Source organism: Leuresthes tenuis, unplaced genomic scaffold, assembly GCF_036924035.1.
Source record: "Leuresthes tenuis unplaced genomic scaffold, fLeuTen1.0.hap1 SCAF_23, whole genome shotgun sequence".
Classification (NCBI taxonomy): domain Eukaryota; kingdom Metazoa; phylum Chordata; class Actinopteri; order Atheriniformes; family Atherinopsidae; genus Leuresthes; species Leuresthes tenuis.
Window position 1 is genome coordinate 17831444 of NW_027325377.1, and position 16974 is coordinate 17848417.

The 16974-nt window shown below is 39.0% G+C and overlaps 1 protein-coding gene across 3 annotated transcripts in view; it reads left to right on the forward strand.

The window, feature by feature from the left end:
- The window catches only part of anks1b (ankyrin repeat and sterile alpha motif domain containing 1B), a 196626-nt gene that overhangs the window by 58315 nt on the left and 121337 nt on the right, over positions 1–16974 (forward strand). For all 3 annotated transcript variants that reach the window (XM_072377500.1, XM_072377498.1, XM_072377499.1), the window contains exons 4-5: positions 10690–10842; positions 12837–12980. In XM_072377500.1, coding sequence (XP_072233601.1) covers positions 10690–10842; positions 12837–12980 — 297 coding nt within the window. The remainder of the gene's footprint in view (positions 1–10689; positions 10843–12836; positions 12981–16974) is intronic.

Genomic DNA, 16974 nt, shown 5'->3' on the forward strand with positions numbered 1-16974 from the left:
TTGAGTGTCGCAGAGTTATTTTATTGGGCAGCTCTTGGAGTCTTGTCTTCGTATTAATTCTTTTCCTTTTTTCTGGCATGAAGAGAAAGAAATTCAACATGTGTCCTCTCTTTTATACTTGAGGTGAAAAATGGTGACATGGCTGCTGAAGGACGCAGGAGGAAGCTGTAATGAGTGTGAAAGGTGCTGAGGCTGTAAAGAAACATGTGGGAGGTTGACAGAAATGGAGGTAGCAGAGGTGTGTAGGTGGGTCAGTTCCACTCTGGAGCCAATAGATGATTATTAGAGGTTAGTGGATGTTATTAGTTGGCGGTAAACCAGTTCCAGCTCTGTTTATTGCTTAATTGGTCCCAGTAGTTTCCATTCACAGCTGTTTTTGCTTATAGTGGGAGCATGCGAGTATGAGAGGTGGAGGCCGCCAGACTGGAGATGATTATGCAGACAGTGTGCGCTCGTGTGTGTGTGTGAGAGAGACAGTGATTGATAGAGAAAGGTTGCCTGTTTACTCAACGCTTGCACTCTTCTCGCGAGGCCAAATGCATGTTTTTGGGGACTGTCAAGTTATTTGTGATCTCTCTTTCTCCCACACAGGCTGACTCATAAACCGCTCACTCCCTTAAGACTGTACTTCAAGATGGGTTCTTTTTTCTTCGTTAGTTTTTTTAGACAGAAAACAAAATCTTTAAGGGTGAAGTTTTCCTCAACCATAACATGTTGGATTGCTTCACTTGTCAGTAGAAAGGAAGAGATTAAAGGGAGCCTGAATTCAACTTTCACAAAGAAAGTTGCAAGAATAAACTTTGACTTTAGCTAGCTTTTTTTCAGTGTAAGATCATCGTATCATTCAGACACTCTGTGTTCTGTATCTGAACATGAAAAGAACTGGAAACAATGACTGAGATGGGTCTTGGTGAACTTTCCTCCAGTGTGTTTAGCAGATGAATAATGGTACCTTTCAAGTAAAATGTCATAACTGTGACCTTGTTGAAAAGTCTTGCATTAGATCTATTTTCTCACTTTTTTTGCTTGTTTGTTTTTTTGTCTCTTATTATAGAGGATTCCCCCTTTAACTAAGCAGTAGAATCCACCTCCATTGTGATTGGTTTGGTCTGACAGCTGATGGACTCCTAACCATTGGGATAACTGTCACTGCCTCTATTAAATTGATTCTGACCCATCATTGCAGTGTGCATCTTGTACCTAAAGCGAGGTAATGTCAGCAGGATTGATAACCCGAACCAGGAGAAAAGATACAGGAAAATCCTGTTTCATGAAGAGAGAAAAGGGATTTTTCTGCATAAGAGAAGAAGAAGAGACTGTAAAAGTCGGTGTCTTTAGGAACAATTGATACCACTACTGATACTGCTCATATACTTATCCACCTTTTTATCATTAATATATCTCACCATGATTTGCTGCCTCACTTATTCTCCTGCTGTAATTTTCTCTTTAATTACATACTTACGGCTACTTGTTATATCACTGTGTGTTTAACGGTGTAGAGTACCAACCTCCCATTTGGATTGTCTTTCCCTCTAGACATTTAATTTTATCTCGTCATTCCTTGGTCTTCTGCCGAAAGTTAAAAATACTAATCAGTAGAAGTAGAGCATTAGTTATTTAGAGTTGTTAGAACAACAACACTGTGCAAATTGAAGCGAACAGCCCAGTAGTTTGTCATTTTTGCTGTTTTTGTTATGGACCACAGAGGATACCTTAACCAGCCTGACTTCTTTATTGGAAAGGACTAAACTTTTCTCAGTAATGGGGACAACGGCCAGGTGACATTCTGCTTTTTTTGTGAAAGAGCTTAGATGGAGAAATTGGCTCACAGGATCACTTATATACTAATATTGTGAAGCATTGCATTTGATTCAGTGTCAAGTGTTGGATGACTTAACTTTGACTTGGATGACATCTGTTATTTGATGTCTGAGAAGATGTAGGAGCTTGAATTAGAAGTTCCTAAAATCAAAGCTGTTGGTGTCATATGTTGGTATTAAAGTATTATTATTTTCCTAAGGGATACAAAGTGTTACCTGGACTGGAAAATGTGCACCAGCTGCTTTGGTAATGCAGCCACATGCCTTCCAACACAGCACTAAACTGCAAGTAGATTCATTCAATGTTGTATTATGTATTTCATAAGGCGCCCTGATACACAACAACCTTTTAACGTACAGTAAATTGCATTTAGGTATTTTTTTTATTAGATCAATCCACACTGAGTCCTTTAAACGGTGACTTGGGAGCTCAAAACTTAAATGTGCTTTATCATAATGTCAAATATAAAAGGTCTTTGCTGCCTTTGGCAGTTTGAAAGATTTAATGTTGAGGTAAAAAATTAGAGCAGCACAGTTTGGTCAGCAATGGTTGACAACAATGCCAGTTCTATTACAGTCAGAAATTTTACTGGATTTTATTTTTATTTTTATTCTTGATGACCATCCAGAGTATAAAGACATTTGCTGCAGATGATAGATGCTTTAAATTTAGCATATTACAGTGTTTAGATTCACAAATTTAACTACTGGAAACTGTGAAAAAGCAGGATTAATGACATAGATACCTTAAGAACAATGTCAATAATAGCTTTTACTTTGGATTTTCTTTAGTAACTGATTGAATTCTGAATTTTCATTTCATTCATAAATAAATCAAATGAAAACCAAATGATAAAACCATCACCAAAGTTAGAATTAATTGGATAAGGGTCTGAACACCGAACCTCTAATATGGTAACATATGCCACCATGTAATCTTTTAGTAAGATATGTTGAGTATGATTACAGGATACATGGAAGTTTAATAGTGTAAGATATTCACTAAACTGTTCAGTATGATGTTGTGAGGAGTGTAGGTGGTGGATCATTGGATTTTTTTGGCCCTATGTTTTAAATCTGTAGCTCTTAGAATAACACACTCCAAGGTACTTGCCTAGCGAACAGCTGGACTGTAACGATTACTTTGTGTACGTCAGGTTGGAGCAGTGAAGGGGACAGTTATGTCCTGCAGACGTTCCCATTGACATAATGCAGATGTGGTATGTGGGAACCAGCACACACTTTTGGGGCTACTTCCTCTGTATCTAACATCTGGGCCGGCATTTTTAAGGGATATTGTGTGTTTATACTCTATATTTGTGTGTGTGAGACTGACTCCGTTGAGTATGTGTCACTGTGTAGCAGATACATTCCAGGAATGTTATCTTTTCCAACAGCAGATGGATGGAGGGTAATACTATTACTTTTTCCTTCTGTTTCTTTTGTCCTCCTTTCTTTTTTACTCTCATTAGTTCTCCCCAAGGAGATCAACAGCATAATATTGAGCGAGTACGTAAGTGAAAAAGGCCTTTCAGCAGCAAGGCTTTCTGGGAACTTGGAGACTGTGTGAACTAAGGCAAGGGTAATGGGTCATGAGGTCGTTTGCTTTTCACGTCTTTCCATAAACTTCTCTCTCGTTTTGTTCCAGTGTGTATTCACCTTACATTCTTGGTAATTTTATGCCCCATCATGCACACATGTTGCTACCACACAACAAAATGAAACCATATGTTTCCCGGCGATCAACATGTGAACCCTGCCTCTCTGAGAACACATGCTACCACTTCCAGAAACCACTCTGGGAAAGTCCTCTCAAACGGCCACTGCTATCCCACTGCTGCCAAAACACACAGTCACACTGAGCCGTTGGATGTTTTCTTATGAGTAATCTTTAGGAAAAAAAAGGGTAAGTCATATGTTTTCCACAGCCTGGCTCCCTGTGTGCAGTGGACTTCCAAATTAAAGGTCAGCAAAGAAAACTCATTAATCTCATCTGAATCTAGATAATTTACAGCCCTGGGTGATTTTTGCAAGCAGAGAGCAGATTGTGTGTGTGTGTGAGGGTGTTACTGTAAACAACAACATATCCTTTATATTGTTCTTATCAATAAAACACAAAAGCATAAACGCCACGACAGAAGCAATCAAGATACATTTTAATGACAAATAGATGCCTTCATGGGTTCTGGATTTTATTTGTACTAACCCAGAAAGTACCACTTGAAACTAAATGAGACTAAACGGGAGAAATGTCAGTTATTTGAAAGCTGGAGCCTAGACCCATGTAGAAGAGCGGGATACCAGACCCAAACCGAGCATGGGGAAACCCTACTGGCTCAGATTTTAGAAGTTGTCAAGTTGTCAAAACAAAAATGTGAGGTTCTCCTCTGTGTCTGGCTGCACTCGAACCATTGAGTGTGAAGCCAGTGTAATTAAATTCCACTCTTGCTGATTAAAACAGCCTGATCAAGCCATTCAATAGTTCATCTTAATATCTACCCGAATCAGAACCACTTTGCACTTCTGTTGCATTTACCATAAAGATAACCATTTGCTAAATGAATGGCTTTTGATTTGTCACTCTGGCTGCTTGTGTTAGCGTTGCTAATTTGCTGTTGCTACTTCTAAAACACTCGGAGGCTCGACACAACACAAAACTTTCCCCGTATGTAAAGCTATAACATTTTTCTGTGCAAGAAATCTATTAAAATAAAGGTTTTAAACAACTTGCTTCTCGCTGTCGTAGTTTCTTCTGTTTTTGTAGTCCAAAACAGTTGATCGCCGAATGAATGGACTTTTTCGGCTTTTGATTTAAGTATTGTTTCTTATATGAGGCTCAATTGTCAAATACAAAGATAGTATTGTTTTTCACTAATGACAAAACAATTATTCGAATAGATAATGTCATCAAAGGCTAAGCTGTCATGTGTTTCATTGCAATAATAACTTCACGAGATTTCCTCCATTGGAGTCCATTCATTCGGCGATCGAGTGTTTTGGACTACAAAGATGGCTGAGAGCGGAAACTCCGACAGCGAGTTACATTCACAAAAAGGCCAAAGTTTAATTCTAGTGTTAGTTTTGCTTTAAGTCAGGGGTTTACGAAGTCTGATGCAGTGAAAAAAAACTGCACGAATACCACCTTTTTGCTTTTGCTAAAATCCTGAAAGCCCATAGAATCATGAATATGTGTAATAACATACACGCTTAACAAGTGACCCATGTTAGTGTCTGAAAGCTGGACAACTAAATAAAACTAATGTATATGAACTCTTTAACCACATCATAATCATATCTGGTGTCCTCATTGCCATCCACTTGCCATCCACTCTCCTGGAGAGGCCTAATTCACACTTTAAAAACCTTTTTTAAATACTTTATTAAACAGATTCATAGTTGCTGATCCTAGATATTTCAAATGAAACAATGGGCTGCTTTTCAGTGTTTTTATAAATTTGAATATCTTGGAGAATTTTGCTGTTTAGGGGGCAGTGTAAACATTTAACACTATGAAGATGATGTATTGTTTACTTTAATTTAGTTCTCAGCATTTCAGTGTTTACAGCTGATGCCATCTTACATGTACCGGAAAATCCCGTCTGTGTGTGTGTGTGTGTGTTTGCGCATGTGTGCGTGTCCTAGGTTCGATCTTCACCAGCAGTGAGATGGTGATGGATCAGTTGGCTGTAAAATGTGATACAGTAGCTGCTTTCCTTATCTGTCTGGTTTCGCTTACTGCGTTTACTGGCCTCAGGTGTCTCCTTCACTTTCCATGTTCACATTCTTGATAATTCCCCCTTTTTTTTTTTCCTTTGACATGCTTTTTTTTTTTTTGCTATTTTCTATAATAGCATTGTTTTTTCTCAGTTTATGCTGGTTTAAAACCCCTACTCACTTATTGTGCAAGACAGTCAACACCAATTGAATTGTAGCTGTTATGGTTTTACAACTCTTTATAGATTCCACCGGACATTAACTTGTTAACATTAGCACAGACTGAAGTTTTGTAAAATTTGAAACGTGGTTCGGACACAGGTTGGGCTGTTTTCTGCTCGTCAAATTACCAGTACAGACTCTGTAAACAAAAACCGAATATTCATGCCTATTTGAGAATGTATTTACAATTATAGATGTAGATCAATTTTGATGATAATTTGTGCTAAGTGAGAGGGGGAAACAGTTCACCTTGCAAGCCTTGTCCTTTTCAGTTTTCATTTATTGACTCTGTTCTCTTTTAACAGCGCGCTGAGCTGCTGGGATTATGAGATGCTGTATTGTAGATGGAGCTCATCCTCTATCAGTCCATCAGCATTAACGCTGTCTGTTGGAACAAACTCCTCTGTGCTTTACTTGCATTGATTTCAGTTCAGCCTTGGCTTGTCTGATAGGGTGTGCAAATTTATATGAATGTAGCCGTTTCTTTGGTCTCATGCAGATGAACTGTGATACAGTTGTACTGATAGTGTTAACCAGGGGAAACGTCTATCTGTGTGTGGGTAAATGCAATTGAAACGGTATGAATGTAAGTAGTATATGTTCTTAAGTTCAGAAAAATGAAAGCGGTGCACACATATTTCGAATGTATAAGAAAAAATAAGAGAAGGAAGCCATAATAAAAGTATGCAGCTGTTTTGTTAAAGTTGGCCACATCCAGCTGATCCTTTAGTTTTTGGCCTCTTTAAATTTGTCACCATTAACGCTTCATCAGAGCCACATACTGCTGAAGGGAGAGCTATGACATCCATTTTTATGGGCATGTCAGTGATGTGCTGCCATGCCTGTTGATGTGGCATTAGTAGATGACTGTTGCTCACAGCCCAATCAGCAGCAGTGCACAGAGTGCTAGATGATATCGGAAAGCTGTCAGAGCGAGTGTAATGGAAATGCATAACCCACTCTGAGCATATAGAAGGTGGATTTTTTTTCCTCTCCTTCGTTTCCTCACCACCTCTTCAGCTCTTATCTATCTTGGTCTGTCACTCTGTGTCTAAGTTCATCTGTTTGCCACTCGTTTTTTCTGACGTGACATCGCATCTTTCCCATCTTAAGCAGGGTATGTGAAGCACAGTGGATTGGACGAACAAAGCTTTATTTTAAGAATACCAAGACATAACGGATCAGCTGCAGCATCAACAACAGCTGCTATCTTTGTCCCACTGGTTATCGCATTCCGTGATGTGCTATCAATCTGTGTGACATAATCTGTGACTAAAAAGAAATGTTAAGGAGATAACAAAGGCTCACTTTGTGGAGCTGAATAACCAATAGTTAATAACCATTTCACATTACTGTATATTTAATTGCTTTTCTAGAGCTTTCGGTTGTATTATACAACCTTCATCAGCAGATGGAGTTGCCTAGTTGTGTTGAAGGGGTCGGTGTTTATCATTGCTCTTTGATATTGTAGTTTACAATACCAAAACTCACAAATGAAAACTGCCACCAGTACTGAACAGCTCCTCTTGCAAATGGAGTTTGTTCTACAATATCTGACCAAAACTTGTACCAGTAAACTGTTACGCATGTGAATTACAGTACACCTGAGTGTGTGATTGTGGTTCACGTACAGTGGACCTGCAGTCAGACTTGTTCTGGAAGTTTTCACTCATCCATGAATGGAGGGGTGTGCAATCCTTGGGGAGAAAGGAGGGGATGTCATTGGCTGAGGCGCAGGGAAAGCTCTCCAGCACAATATTGGTGTTTTTGTAGCTATCGCATGTATGTGTGTATTTTCATATGGGGCCCTTTCTGTTTTTTTTTTATTTGCAGCCCATACTATATATCTTCATCTCTAACTGCTCAAAGGCACAAATGAAAGTAGGAAGAGGAGTGTGGGAGGCGAAGGGGGTTGTGGCTCTGGGGAGCAAGAGAAGCATTGAGATGGGATCTGAGCTGTGGAAGATGGGTCATGGTGTCTTGGAATTATATATTATAGTTATTATGGAAGTTAGAGGTGCATTGGTTAAAGTGTGGGGATAAAGTAAAGGAGCAGAAGTAGAATAGGGAAAACCTTTTATAAATGAGTCAACATTCAGAATTGTCAATGTTAAACTTGTTTTCAAGGTGCTGATAAAATTAAAATGAAGGCTATTTTGTAAAGGCCTGAAGGTTACAGATGAAAGAAAATCCATTGCTTATTTTTGTTAAGCAGCTTTGTCACTCATTTATTCTTTCAATTTCTGCATTTTTCCATTACAGCTTTGTATCCATGTACTTATAAGTGTCCTTGTTATGAAGGAAAATATGGTAATCATTAAGACTTTTGCAAACTTAACCTGATCTTTCTTGAAGATATTATCTCATTGATAGATAGAAGAAAAAAAATAGACGAAAGAAATCTGTCCTTTTTAGCAATATGTTGGTTTATTCATTTTCAAGTACATGCGCAAATTAGTCTCGGCCTCTTTCTCTTCTTCCAACTCCTTTGCGTGCTGCTCTGCTCAGCTTTCCCAGCAGTTATAGGGGTGTTTTCATCCAGTGCTGCAGGACTCCAGAGCCCACCATCATTGTTGTTGACAAGGGTCCCCAGAGAGCCAGGACATGGCCACAGTTTCTCAGAATGCCCATAACCTTTAAAATACATGCACACTAACAGACAAACACACACCCACACACAGAGCTGTCGCTTTCTCTGAATGAGTCAGGCAGAAGGACTCACTATAGTGTGACTTAACATGCATCTTAGGTCATAGCAGAGGTCTGACTGACTTAGATACATGTGATTATTAAACCAAAGCACAATTTCTTTTCTTATGGATTGTAAAATACAAAAAAATTCAGACCTTCAGTTTACTGCTTTCATTTTACAGCAGCTGCTATTTTGGTTCAGTCTCACCACACTTACATGTTTAATACTTGAATCACACACATGAATAAGTAAAAGGGAATTGAAATGGCAAAAATAGGAGAAAAAAAAGTTTTCTGTTTAAAGAAGACTTGATGCACATTAGACGGAATGGAAAAGCAAAGATTAGAATGACATTACTCCCCAGGCGTTTCTGTTCTGAGCTGACAAACGATAAAGTTATACTCAGAAATTAAAGTAGTTCCCTCAGAAGAGCTCTCTGTGATTTCCCCGATTTCCTCGGGTGAATTTTTACTGCAATCGTTGTTTAATTGTTTCTCCTTGAAGCAAGCGTCTTATCTCATTTCCCAATTTTCCCACACTGAATTTCTCAACTTGTCTGCTATATTTGCATCTCAAGGAAGCAATTAGAGGAGGTGAGGACAGAGACGGAGAGCGGAGCTGAGGTGACAAAACATTTAACAAAATATGACTTCCTTAATTCAGTGCCTCAGTTTTTAAACCAACGTCATGAGATGTGACGCAACTACTGTTTTCTAGCAGCACACAGCTGTAAATTAGTGTTTGTCACTTTAAATCTGTATACAGAGTGTAGGGTTAATGTGCTATCTCCCCTTCAGGAGTCGCAGGTACCAAAAAAAACAAAGGATATACCGGTTTATCTTCACTTATAGCTCTGACAAGCCTCCTCATTTCTTGTTCTGTGAACAATTTCTGGGTCACAGGCAGAAAATTGTAGGAGAAAAGAGATGTGAAGCCTGAAATTAAACGAATGAGATGGACCTTAGAGCTCTAAAATCCAGTTAGGACGCCGACATCCTCTACCGTTGTACAACCACTAGAAATGTATTTGGTTCACATTACTTCTTTTACTTTTTTCAGATTTATATACACAACTAATGCTGCAGCCCAGATAAAAGAAAAAGCATTATCTTGACTTGGACTTCGATTAACAAATTCATAAAATTTCTATCATCTGCCCAATTATGCTTAATGTAGCGCTACCCAGAAAATGTTATCATCGTGACTGTGATTGCATGTAAATGTCATTTTGGTCCCATTTACTTTTGCTTTTAGAGCTTTATAAGAATTCAATGTGTAATACACTGACCCACACGCATGCCTTCCGGTGAACCCGATTAGAAAGCTGATCACTGATCAGTTTATCCAGCGTGCCTGAAGTGGTGCAAAGCACACGGTCTTCAGTTTTGACATTTAATTTTGAGATGGGTTTTAAAAGAGAATTTTGAGAGCACAGATGCGGTGGATCTTGTAAAGCAGGAATTAATAAAATGGGATTTAGAAGTTTTGTTAAATGGCTGCGAGGTGTTCTAGAATATAAATATAAGCATAACTAGACAGCCTCTGAGTGTAATTGGGCTGTTGAATGGAAACTGACATACTGTACTAAATCAGTAAGTGTGTTGGACTGAAAAGGCCCTGTGGGCTTGAGAAAAACATTCTGGCTTCAGCCTGCATGCTTCCAATACACTGACAGGAAGCTACATATTTCCATTGGCAGCTTTTAAAAACCTGACACACTTTTGGAATTTGTACATCCAGACTGGTCCTGCTCCAAACATGTGTTTCATACGTGTAGCTAAAATCTGTGTGCAGAATGTAGCTCTTTATCTTGAGTTCCACCCCATGTCCAAGTTCAGATAAAGCTCATTGCTCTTTTTTTCACCTCTCCCTCTTTCTCTCTTTACTTAAGGTCCAAATCTTTTCACTTGTATTTTCTCCATATCTTACTAAACTGTTTGTGTGTACCAGTGCTGAATGCATCAACTCATATTCCTCTCTGCAATTCTTTTCATACCTTTATCACCTTCTTTTCATCCACTCTTACCTCCTGCCCCACTAATCCTCCAATTGCTTACTTTTTTTTTTCTTTTTTACCTTTTCTGCTTATTCCCACGTTGCTCTGTGCCGCTTCTCTTTGGCTTGTTTTACCTCACGTGTCTCTGCTCACCCATCCATCATTGTTCCCATCTCTTCTCAGCCCTCACCCTCTTACCGTCACTCTTCCTGGTGTCAATCTCATTTTCTGCTCTTCCACAGAACCATGAGCGGGAAACGGCACTCCACTGTGCAGCCCAGTATGGACACTCTGAGGTGGTTTCAGTGCTGCTTCAGGAGCTGACTGACCCGACGATGAGAAACAACCGACAGGAGACTCCTCTGGACCTGGCAGCACTTTATGGACGACTGCAGGTCAGTAAGAAAAAAAAAAAATTGGAATCAGAGTGCTGTTTTTATTTATTTTCTCACAATACAGTGTCAAGAATGGTTGAAAAGTCACCATCACCGACCCTCCACTTTATACCAGACTGATGCATCGTCAGTAGGCTAATGTGTATTTAACAGTCTGAATGGAAGAGATGTAAAGAAATTGTGCTAGACTTGACCTTTTCTACATCTTGAGGGTGGAAGCTCTAATCTCCACAAGAGCGGCTTCATGTAGAGCTTAGGGGACACTCCAGGATGATGAAAGTCTTTGTAATAAGTGTGATTACGATGCAAACATCTGTTACTCATTGGTACAAGTGAAGTTTGTATCTTACATTTCCATTGAAAATTGATTTGTAGATAAACTAAATAACAAAATCGCTTGCTAGTTATGGCAGTAAACGGTTTGCTAATCTTTTCATATGACTAAGTGGCAGTATTTTCAATCTTTCACCAGAGGAGCTACTAAGAATAAAGATGGTTTTGCAGTGTTGTTTGGATGAAATGCAAAGTGAAACTTAAATTGTTGTCAAAACAGTTAAAGCTGCATCTACATAGGGCTAATATAAGTATGCATGTGTTTGATATACTAACATTTTAACTGATTATTTGATATGTTGGGTAATTGTGATTGGAATTTGGATTTGCTCTCGACCACCACATAGGAAATTGATAAATCTAAAGGAAAAAATGACAAAAATAAAACTACCCATTACTACCCACTACCCTTGTTTGGTAGGCAGGGTGGGATCTGCAAATGTAAACTGGGATGTCTGCATGAATTATGTATCCTTTCTGGCAAGGAAGAGAAGCAGTTGGTGTGGAGTTAGAAGTTGCAAGGAACGGTGCAGAGGATCAGCCATTTCAAATAATGAGCTGCTACTGATTGCTTTGAGTATGTTAGATGAGAAAAAAAAGATCCTTTGAGATGGTGGCAGGTACACATGTATAGAAGTGGGTCAGAAATGTGACAAAAGTCTCACACACCAGCACATTCACTTTGAGAGGCATCTGCCACAAATGTCTGCGGATGTTCAAACGCAATCACACTATCTGCTAAGGTAACTGGTAATTGCAGTCAAGTCATACAGGTTTGCCTGAGTGTGAATGAATAATTTATAAAGGCAGCAGGGTAGAGCTCTCTCTGCATAGTAATGAAGGGAAATCCCTGTGGTGGAATCTACTGCTACATTGAGATGTAACTAACACAGGGCAGAGGTTTGGAATATAAACAAACAGACAGACATAGAGAATGACCTGAGATATCAAAAATAAGCAAAATTACCTCCTGCTATAGAATCTTGAAGCTGATTGACATGGCTTTTGATACAAGAAATTACACTGAAACAAGTAATCAAGCAGACCTGCTGACATGACTGGTTGAAGAAGAAAGCTGCCAGCTGATATCCAATTGGAGTGACTGCTCACACGGAATGCCCCTTTAAGGAACTGTGGTCTACCTTTCCTTAGTGGTTATTACCCATCAGGGCAGATTAAAGCATCATATAAACTTAAACAAAAATATTTTATCCCCGTAGAGGCAGTCTTAGTTGACAACAAGCTACAAAGTTTGCTTCACATTTTGAATCATGCTCAACTCATAAACCTCTGGCCCTATGACTCTGACTGGAGGATTATTCATAGTGATGTTTATGGAGCAAAATAGTGTATTTAATGTAATGATGTTTTGTGATTTTTCTCCCCAAGAGGGATATGATACTTACTGGCTCTTTTTTAAAAAGGCTTTCAGGCTCTTGTCTCTTGGAATAAAATGCATTGCCTCGTCCAAATGTCTGCACCTAAATCTTTATAATTTGATTTTAAACCTCACAACCTCTATTTTATTTCACTTTTTACTTAATTTGATCATAGATTTCAAATGATCTCTACTTAAGTGGGCAGAAGAGGGTGAACAATGGCTTAGTGGTCCTTTTAGATTGCTCTTCATGTCTAACATGTGGCTGTGTTTTTGTGTACAGGTGGTACGCATGTTAGTGAATGCTCACCCAAACCTCATGACCAGCCACACTCGCCTGCACACTCCGCTTCACTTGGCCGCACGCAATGGACACCACAGCACCGTCCAGACTCTACTCGAGGCCGGCATGGACGTCAACTGTGTGGTGAGTTGAATTCCTCTCTTGGCTATTTTTTTCCTCTGTCAGCATTAAAGGACAGCTACTCATCACATTATAGAAGCCTGTTATGTGTAATAATGATAGCAGCTTTTTTTTTTGTTTGTTTTTATTTGCTTGTCTGGCTTAGTCGAGGCACCTTGTGGTAAGCTGTTTGAATTAGCATGGACAAAAACAGCTTAAGGTTTGCTTGAGCAGAATAAGTCCTATATTACTGCCCTGCATTTAGTTTTGTGGCTTATGAGGACTTTAGCCCATCATTATATTAGAAAAGATACTTTACTTTGTCCTTGAGTTATACAAGCAAGTTTTTGAATTGAGCAGCATAGTTTATCATCACCGTCCTCTTACTCGGGTCAGAGGAAAGGAAGAATGTTCTGTCTTGCATTTTAGACAGATATTTTCTAAAGGTACTTGTATATAATTCAAAGGTACCAGTGTCACCAGACATGCATCAGGTGCAAGTGTTGAAACAATTGGAAATTTACTTTGATATTTTGTAGGTATTATCTTATTCCACTTTCAGTTGAGAAGGTGGCCGGACAGACATGACTTTATCCTTTTGCCTGACTAAATCCATCAAAAATCTTTGTGAATTCTTGGAGGGAAGTTCTGATTTTTTTTTTTTTTTTTTTTTTTTTTTTCTTTTTTTGGGGGGGGGGGTTATTATTCACTAGATGCTTGGAAAAATGCTTGTAAAGTGCATATTTCTGCCTTCTTGAATGTGCATCTCAGAGCATGTACATGCTGTATATGCTCCACATGGTGTTGTGGCGAGGAATAAATAATTGATTGGGAGAAAAGACTCGGAGAAGAGGAGAAGGAGGGCAACTTGTCCCTGAGAGGTCCTGATAGTTCAGTCTCTCCTTCTCCTTCTCTTTGCATATTCTCATCTGAGGAAATGGAGACAGTTCTCTACAGTATGTGGAGCCTCATTACTGCTCCCTTTCTAACATAATGTTTAGACTGCTATGCTCTGTGCTGCTCGAGTTTACATCCAGTGTTTTTGTGTATTCTGAGTTGTCTGAATGAATCAAATATGGCTTTGTCCTGACTCTTTCTGGGTCATTTGTTTTTGGGAGATCTTGTCAAAATGGTGCCATGCTTTGCTGCTCTCCAAGACGTTGTCTTTTTGTCGAGATGTTTTTTTCCTTGAAAGCTGAACTATGTGACTTTGCTTCCTTGTCTTGAATGTGAAGCATAGAAAAAGCACTGTACTGAGCAGTCTGACACTTTTAATCAAGTCTTTTTAGATTGTTTGAACTACTGCACTGCAGAAATTACAAGCTTCAGGAAGAATGTTTTCATTATAGTAGAAAAAAACCCTAATTATTGTTAATCAGACCTACTACTACAAACTAGACTTTTAAGTTCATGTAAACATGTTGGTCTGACATAAATCAAAGACCTAAAAGTTTGGGATAAAATCACTCCTGTATGTGTTTACCCTGAACTAGTCTCAACTTGGCGGAAGGCGCTTGTACATGTTCCATAGTTCCAACTTTTTGCACCTTTCTGTAAAAACTGTGAATCTTAAGTGTATATTAGTGCAGTCGAATTCCCACTAAAGCTGCTCTCATTCACAAACTTCTCTTTTTCTTTTGTAACGTTGCTAAACGTGTCTGAAAATCAGACCATGTGTCAACTTGCGGTCGCTAAAAGCATTTCCAGACTAACACTCTGCTCTAATAATATCCTGATTTGATAACCGTTGCGTCATCTGACAAAATCACAGTTCAAGTAACGTAAAGACAACATCTGTGCAGTGAATTTATTTAAAAAGCCCATTTGTCATCAGTGGGTCACTAAATGTTACCCATAGTTGATCTCATATGTTACTTGACCTTGACTTTCATCAGACTTCTCTACTGATGATGTGAAGTCAAGCACTGAGGCACAAAAGTATTCTGACAAATGAGTCCTATTTATCACAAAACAGTGGCTGAAGTAGCGACGTGTTGAGATATTGTCGTCATAGAAACACAAAGCGCGACTGCCTCAGAGCGTTTTTGTTTCTAAAGAAACGCTGGTGTGACGGGCGTTTAGCACGTTGGTGACAGTAATAAATATCAGCGTGAAACACGGTGACCACTGAGCAGAATATGTTTGGATCAAAGCAAAAAAATGACATCGTGACAGTTTGTAATAGTTATTTGAATTGCTCGAGAATCGTTTCAGACCTACTCCCGTTGTTGCTTTTCTTTTTTGTACGAGTTCCGTTTGCTTCATTTTTGTTATCATCTTCTGTCTTATTTTATATTTGACTTTTTTGTGTTGATGTTTGCTGTCCTCTGGATGCTCTTATACGAACATTGTAGTTCAAGTGAAAGCGCTCTAAAACCAGATTGTATACCAGCGAGAGATATTAGGATTCTAGTTTGTTTTGCATGTAAAAGTCCAGACTTTTGGATATTTGGATCTCAAAGTTATTATAATTTATCCTGAGAAGACATTGAGACATTGTCCACATTAAGGTGGTAGAGTATATTACAACATTACATTTGGGGATCATTGTCTCAATTATGTCTATGAATGTAGCAGTAAACCAAATGGCTCCAGATGTGCAAACACTTATCGTATCCATGGGATCTGTGAAGGTTTCTTTCACCGTTATCAGTCAACACCAAAACCCCTGCTGTGGGGAGATCTTCCTTCAAAGAGAGATTTATTTATTTTTCTTGTTTTTGTGCTCATGTGATCTTGAAAGGATTTTTTCTACACTGTAGAAATTCTGCTGTTGCTCAAATTTGATATGACTCAGTGATTTTTATTTGTTTTGGCTACAAAGAGACATGGCCTAGCAGATGTGTTAGTGTTATTGCACAGTATATGATACATGAAAAATTAAATCTGAGCTTGTTCCCATAGTGTCCTTCACCCAGTATGTTCGTATCTGCCACAAACATACAGCTTGAATTTGCAGGGTGTGCATGTATCTGTGTATTTAGTCTCTGGAAAGACGGTCTAACTTGACCAGTTGAATCAAGGCATCATTATGTACTTCTCACAGCTAGAAAATGTATAAGTTAAGGACACTGCTCTCGAATTCTCTGCCTTTTGTCCTTTCATTTACATGTGCATTGGTGCTCTGAACTGAGGAGGAGGGATGTTTCTCGACAGGGATTTGGCCTTGGGCTCCCTGTGCCTCGTGAAGACGGAACACTACACATCTTTGATTTGCCTCGTCTTCCCAACTAGACGCACTGCTGCAAATCTCTGGCTCCCTCTCTACGTTATGATGATTAGCACAGCAAGCCTGTGATATCTCAAATCTTATCTGCAATTTACCCTTCATGGTTCCTCCCGCTCAGTCTCTTTTTGGCTTAGAAAATTGCATAAAAACCAGTTCCCTTTTCCTTCTTTTTTGCAGTAAGACATAAGTATTTCTGGTTAAAAGGACTGTCATTTTAATGCCACTGACAATACCTCATGCACACTAATGACAGTGTTTAGATCCATTTTCAGCATCCATGCTGATTTAAGGCAAATAATTATTTTGGTTCCAACAGAGTAGATTTATATCAGCATTTGCATGAACTCAGTTTGCCATTTTAATGGTTGATTACATTGAGTTTGCAAAAAAATTAGCTGGAACAAGCGGGAGACAGAATGAAGTTAAAGGGATTGTTTTACTTGTTTTGCAAGGACCACAGTCGGTCTCCGTCAGGGAGTTCTGACTACGGAAGGCTGACAATTCAGAGATGGTGGCATTTGCCTCCAAAGACCTGAATGGAATCCACAAGAAGAAGAACGAGTGTAGACACCCCTCACTATGAGCTTACCACAGACCAACACCTACGCCATGTGCTGTCAACGGCAGTTAATGCACTGTATGCAGCTTTCACTTGTCATAGCTTTTTATTTCTTCTGGATAAAGACATTTCAGCTTGAGCCAAACTTTTAAGTGCATTTGAATTGATGCGTTACAGCAGCATGGTCTTAAAACAAAGCATATAGGTTACATATTTTGTTGACTTTTTGC